This window comes from Atta cephalotes, assembly GCF_000143395.1.
Source record: "Atta cephalotes unplaced genomic scaffold scaffold00020, whole genome shotgun sequence".
In the NCBI taxonomy this organism is placed as follows: Eukaryota; Metazoa; Arthropoda; class Insecta; order Hymenoptera; family Formicidae; genus Atta; species Atta cephalotes.
This window is the reverse complement of record NW_012130084.1, coordinates 374,527-381,208: the sequence shown is the minus strand read 5'-3', so window position 1 is coordinate 381,208 and position 6,682 is coordinate 374,527. Positions and strand designations below refer to the sequence as shown.

The 6,682-nt window shown below is 41.2% G+C and overlaps 1 protein-coding gene across 1 annotated transcript in view; it reads right to left on the bottom strand.

Moving 5' to 3' along the window:
* Positions 1-275: 275 nt before the first annotated feature.
* LOC105619222 overlaps positions 276-6,682 on the bottom strand; it is a 9,132-nt gene continuing 2,725 nt past the window's right edge. The window contains exons 3-16 of the mRNA XM_012200745.1: positions 6,255-6,364; positions 6,047-6,163; positions 5,866-5,937; positions 5,542-5,736; positions 5,282-5,457; positions 5,138-5,211; positions 4,932-5,061; positions 4,640-4,861; positions 4,039-4,269; positions 3,809-3,865; positions 1,844-2,163; positions 942-1,188; positions 473-871; positions 276-336 (exon numbers count right to left, since the gene is read on the bottom strand). Of these exons, the coding sequence (XP_012056135.1) occupies positions 276-336; positions 473-871; positions 942-1,188; positions 1,844-2,163; positions 3,809-3,865; positions 4,039-4,269; positions 4,640-4,861; positions 4,932-5,061; positions 5,138-5,211; positions 5,282-5,457; positions 5,542-5,736; positions 5,866-5,937; positions 6,047-6,163; positions 6,255-6,364 (2,411 nt within the window). The remainder of the gene's footprint in view (positions 337-472; positions 872-941; positions 1,189-1,843; positions 2,164-3,808; positions 3,866-4,038; positions 4,270-4,639; positions 4,862-4,931; positions 5,062-5,137; positions 5,212-5,281; positions 5,458-5,541; positions 5,737-5,865; positions 5,938-6,046; positions 6,164-6,254; positions 6,365-6,682) is intronic.

Genomic DNA, 6,682 nt, shown 5'->3' with positions numbered 1-6,682 from the left:
ATTGCACGCAACATCATGATTACCGATGCAATATCGTGAAAATCCGTTTGAATAGTATCAGTAGTCGTGTGACTGCAAGCGCACTCGTCTTATTAAATCCTTCCGCGTAAGTTTGTTCTCAAAAAAATGCTTTGTGTCTTTGCTTAATTAAGGAAGCGATCGAAGCTTCGTCGCGCAAGGGTCTGGACACGCGAGATCAGTAAAGTGGATTAAAGTGGAAATCGAATTTGTGAATGTTGTAAATGTAAAATGCAAGATTTAATATCAACGACAAATTACAAGTAACCTAAAGTCGCATAAGTTTTTACATAGGGTGCATCCACTCTACAGTTTTCCCTGAAACAGACAGTGAGCGCTCCGTACGAATAAGAACATTATTACGAGGTTATTACTTGAGTACGGTGAGAGAAACTTTTGGAAGCGATCGTCGCGACAGCAAGCGTAAGCGGTTTAGGTCGGGTCAGGTACTTACTCGTCCTCCCACGGGCATACTTCGTTAACATTATTGTCACGCTTCTCCCGAGGCTCTGCCTGCGCCGTCGCCGCCGCCGCCGCCGCCACCGCCGCCGCTGCCACCGCCGCCGCCGGTCGATCCTCCTGTTGGGTGTCCGGTTCCCAGACAGGTACGACCTGCGCCTCCTCGGGCAGCATCTCGGTCGTCGCCGGTTCCTCGGCCACCGGTGACACGTCCGTCCCGGTGTCGGCCCGCGAGTCCTCGCCTTTTGTTTTCTCCTCACCGACGATCTCTCCCGCATCCTTTGCCGTGCAACTTTCGCTCGCATCCTCGTCGACGTTCTCCATCGTGGAATTGTCACTTGGTAGATCGCCTACGATCGCGCTGATGCTGATCAAGGGCGCCTTCGCGCTCGTCCTGAGAACAGGAACGGGATTTCGTTTCTCGATCGTAGTCGAAATACCGGATATATCTCATAATAACTTACTTAGGACTCGACTGGCTCTCCTTGACGACGACGGCTTCCGCGACAGTTTCCTCCTCGGGTACGATCTTCTCCAGAGATGATCTCTCTTCCACCTTTTCGACCACCGCGTGGGAGTACTCGAATGACTGTTGGGGCGACGGATAATTACAGGATGACACGGATATACGACCTATCTCGGCCAGCCTGATACGACCGCTCGCTGAGCAGGTAGAATAATTTCGCGTTATCGGGCCTGAAGTCGATGTACCTGAGTGTTTTGAAAACAGAAAAGGAGACGATATTTAAAGATAAATTTTACTTTTTATGTCTTCTTTTTTATTGAGTGTGTTCAGCAAACACAACGTTGAATGAGCACTGTTATTGGTATATATTTTTCTAGATTTATCTTATGGATTTAAAGGTCTGTGGTTGGTGATTTGCTTCAAAGACTTCGACATTCGAAGCTTCGAAATTTTGATATTTCAATCTTTGAAATTTCAAAGAATGAAAAATTATACAATTATTATTAATTATTATTAATTCGTTTTACTATTAATTTTATTTATTTAATTAATTAATAATTTTATACAATTATCAATTTAATATAATTAATCGTAAAACGAATATAATTTCATAAAATAATTTCATAAATAAATTTTCCATATACAAGTAGGTTAGAATATATTACGAATATATTTTTATTCTTTTTAATTGCACAAATATATTTTTCGAAATGTCGAAGGCATCTTAAACTTGGAAGAAGTTCAAATTATTAACTTCGAAGATTTGAATTCTTTTAAAGTTTCCAATCTTCGAAGTTGTTAAAAGCAACATTCCTTAAATCAACTCCAAACACTGGCTACAATTACTGAGTCGTTATGTTCACTGAACGCATCCAATGAATTGTTCAGTTGTATACCGACCTATGCTACCGCTATGCTGCAAACTACACGACTTCCGCAACCGTTCGGAGACGTCCGCGATAGCAAGGCTGACATCCGACGACGAGCTGCACGAGTCCAACTGTGCCGAATTCTTTCGGGAGACACGCGTCTCGACGGAATGTGCGGTCATCCCGTGACCGCCACTGTCCCACACGTGTCGGGCCTGATCAGCTGACACTGTCTTTCCAGAGGACACGGTGTCTCCCGTTGTCCCATGTTCCGTGCTCGGACCCGGCACGGCCTCCCACGGGCACACGTCGTCCATAGGGCGAACTGCCACTTCCGTCGCGCCAGCATCCCTGACAACAGGAACTTTATTATATTTAGTTTTCACCGTTTGCTTTCGGCAGAAGGTACCACGCGCTTCGTGTGCGTGTTTCGTGTGTTCTGCGTATATATGTATGTGTCTTTTATCAACGTCAGTCGATTACATGCATGCGACTCCATTCAACGACTAGGGAAAATGTAAGTCTTTATATATACATATAAATATTACAAGAATCTCCCGGAATTATTCTCGCTTAAAAAGTAGCGATGCAAAAACGAATAATTCCGGGGCATCTCGCAGGAGACTTTGGGCGATTTATTTTGTCATGGGCTCGTTTCAATCCTCAGAATCCTTGTCGCGCATTCGAGTAGTCGCAGGGTTTTAACATTGGATAAACATTTACACGAAAAGAATGGTTTTGCTGAAGTATCTAAAAATTTAATTAAATGCAAATCTGAAAATAATTTTGTTTGGATGGTCAAAATAACGTGGCACGCTTACATTGCAAATTACTAGCATGTTAAAACTGTTTGCAACATTGTAATTAACGTTTAAGCGTTCTACATAATTATTTTGATGGAACAACAAAATTATTTTCAGATCAGTATTTAGCTAAATTTTTAGATTTGTAGACTTCAGTAAAAACGTTTTTTTCTATGCATCGAACATCAGAAAATGTAAATCATAAAAAAAATTTTATAACGTGAAAAGAGTTGGTACATACTTTCCTTGCTGTGCAAATAATGTGCTCGACAAGTATCGTACGTATAGGTAATGTGTTACATAAAATATTACAGAGATATATGAGTACAGAGGTATAGTAAGCTTGATACGGACGACACAATATCGACATCAAGACAATTATACAGAGTGTCTCAAAATACGATAAAATAGTCAATAAGAACTGTTTTTCCTTTGTTTTTTTATTTGATATTAAAAGAGAATATAATATGATTCAGAAGTGAGTTTTTGAGACACTCCACATAGGATAGTATTTGATAATATTCAGAAACACTGAAATTTATCAAAGAACGGGCATATTGTCATACAATACTATTATCAATGATACACGCTTTACACACATTTTGGTGAGTTTTTCATAAAATGATTTCTTTGAGAGTGCGAAAGTTTTCAAACACACCGAGATAGGAGGGTCTGCCAAAGTCTGATACGAAGATATAGTGGAGCGCACGGTGCAACGGAGCGCGTTAATAACTCATACTATGCTCCCTTCGTGTATCTCGGACCGGACTCGTTATTGCTCGATCGTTATTTTAAAATACGCGAGAGCTGGCACGCGTTACGGGAACACGAAAGGAATGCGAGTAACAAGTCTCTTCTGTGTAGAGACCTACTCTAATAAGAGTCTGAACAGAAGAAAGCCACTTTTGATTGATCCGCCATACTTTAATAATTCCTAAGAGAAAGAGAGAGGGGGGGGGGGGAAGGAGAAATACATAAAAAAAAGATAAGACAGAATGAGAAAGAGAAAGAAATAGTAAATGTAGGTCTCCCTTTCTCTCTTTTTAAAATTATTATTTTACATATAAAACTACGGCTCGTATCCAGACTGTTATTAAATAGAGGGTCTCTTATAGTTCTGTATGCGTTCCGCGTGCGCCGTCCGCTCCTACACTTAATTGAGAAAACCGTGGTATGTATCGGGGGTGACTTACTGAATACTACGTGGACTAGGCCTCGAAGGTATCTTTACGAGTCGTGGTAGATCTCCCCTGAAAATACGACGCGCACGAATAAGCCTATCATCGGCCATGTCCACCCGATATCGCGCGTATGGATAACATGCTAAAAGCGCAAGAATAGCCGTATCTCGCCGGACAACATAGGACAGATATATGGTACTCTCTCGGGAATCACTCTCTGGATCCCCCCAACCCCCGCATACCTGTATGGAATGTCGGTGAGATTCGACTGGCTGTGGGAGTGCGGAACACGCGGCGCGGAACTGACGTCACGGACGCCGCACACCGCGAGCTCGTGGGCGCTTCCAGATAGACTCCGGTCGCTTCCTCTTCGTCTGCCGCCACTACCTATATTAGCGTGCTGCAAAGTGCTAGACGTTGGTGTCGAAGTGGAGGAAACTTTCTTCTTTGCTTGGCCACCGAAGCCGAAAAATCTGGAAAAAACAAACAAGGCGCTTCGATGCGTGTATTTTGGGACTAAGGCCCATTTTACAACTACATTTATTTACACTATGCTTACGCAATTGTGGACTTATTATAATACGACACGTACACGTATACGGAAAGATTTTGTTGAATAATCTAAAAGTTTAGCTAGATCTGAAAATAATTTTGTTGGATTATAAAAATAACGTAGGAACGTCAAGCATGATGAGCAATGTAAAAAGTTTTGACATTTTAATGATTAATTTGAGCATCTTACAAAATTATTTTGATGGCCTGACAAATTTACTTTTAGATTCAGCTAAATTCTTAGATATTTCAGTAAGACCATCTTTTCGTATAATTCGATGAGAGGCTCACCTCTTCTTCTGCAAAGGTTGCACGCCGGCAGCTAAGAGATTACGATATTGATCGGAACGAATAAATCTAGGGTAGCAGTCCTTCTTTAGCAGTAGCGTATATACATGCTCCGCGGCGGAATCAAATGTAAATCTGCTTGGATTTTTCATTTCCTGATGAATCCTCTCCATCGTTTTCCCGTCTATATTGATTTCGCACGGAGCTCCAGGTGCCAGGAATTCTCTGCGTGAATTTCCGAAACGTTATGAATAGATTATTTTTTACAGATCGAAATAGCGTAACATACGCGTACCTAAAAATTTCGTTGACTTTGTCAGGTATTTGTGCTTGAAAACTATGCCTGAGATCTTTAACCGCCAGCCAAAATCTTATATTCTCGTGGCTGTACTCCTTTCTTAAATAATTTGTGAATTCTTGTAAACCTGTTGCGGCAGAATAGTGCTTGTGAGTTTGCTAGCGGAATGAACTATGTTCTATTAATGCGATCGAAAAGTTTACCTGTAGGATCAGACATAAGTTCTTCCATCGACAGCCCCCATCGTTTAACACGTTTTTCTGTAGGAACGTCCACTCTAGACATATAAAATATATTATCAAATTTGTCGCGTTCCATAGATAAGGTATCCGATTTTCATTACTTACAAGCTATTATTCAATTGCCAAAACGTATGATCGTCGGTGATCCATGGATTGGAAGGTTGCGGTTGTACGAACATTGGATCGTATTCCACGTACGTTTCGAAATATGATTTCAAATTTTCGATCGCAGTCGAAACTTTTATCCTCGTGCGTATCAAACTGTTCCGTAGAAGGGCCACCTATTAAAATTATATACGGATATATATAAATCGGAGATTTAAAAGAGTGGGAATGCCAATGCCCCGATATAGATTGGCACTCACCTCACGTTGCAGATCAGTGAGAGTGCGTTTACGTGACGGAGGTCGTGGAAGTCCAGGACGAAAACGAGTGGATACGGGCACGACTTCCAGGCTACTCAGACAACCAGGTGGTGGCCGATATACTCTCCAAAATGCTCGTTCCTGCGAATCGCTCACTATCTTGTCACCTTTCTTGCGCTCCTTAGATAAACGTACCTGAACCCACACAATCAGCAGCATTTCAAGGAGTCACGTGCTCGAATATGCGGAATTGATATTTACATGGGACAATACTTGCGATATACTATTGAAAATTAAATGCGATAATAACGAATATTTATTCACCTGTTCTTCCGCTTGTAATTGTATTATGTCCCACTTGTTCTGCAAGTTCTTACGCAGGCTATTCAAAGCTTCCTAAAGAGATAGTACGGTTTTCTTTTACGTTATAAGTTTCTTTAGGAAAGAAAGTCTTTAAATAAATTTTTTCGACGCGTTATCGCGTTAGCGACGTGATTTTACATACGATCTCATAATCCTCAAGAGCATGACGTTGTTTGTTCCTCAGAGTTCGTTTAGCCAGATAGATCGCGTACTCCACGTTGTCGGGGGTTCTATGTTGCCACGGCCAATAATAGGGTGTCTACGCGTATCAATTTTTTGTATGAAAATTAAAAAGATTTTGGATAAATTGGAAATTTTACTCTTTCATTACTTTCGAATATACGACTCACCTGAAACCTATATAGAGAGCTATCGTCCTTAACAGTAAGTGTCTTGGAGTCATTCACCGGGAAGAAGTAGCCATACTGGCATAGTTGATTAGCAATATGGACCGCCTCTACTGTCAAACACAATAATGCATCTTGATATCTGAAGAAATGCTTATATCGACAGAAGTGTCTCTAAGGATCGCTTAGTGTTGCTTAGGGTCGTGCAGATCACTCAAACGATGCCACATTGCTCTGTGTCGTATTTTGGTTGTCTGTTCTTACAGTTTTTCTAGCGGACGTATACGTCGAGAAATGCCCATAATAAATTTTAGTTTTTGTTATTTTTAGGAAATTGATTGTGTGTTGCTTTTGATGATCTTTCTTCGAAGAGGACATCAGCTCGCTCTCCTTTTCTTTTTTCCTTTCTCCCTCTTTCCCTCTCTCTCTCT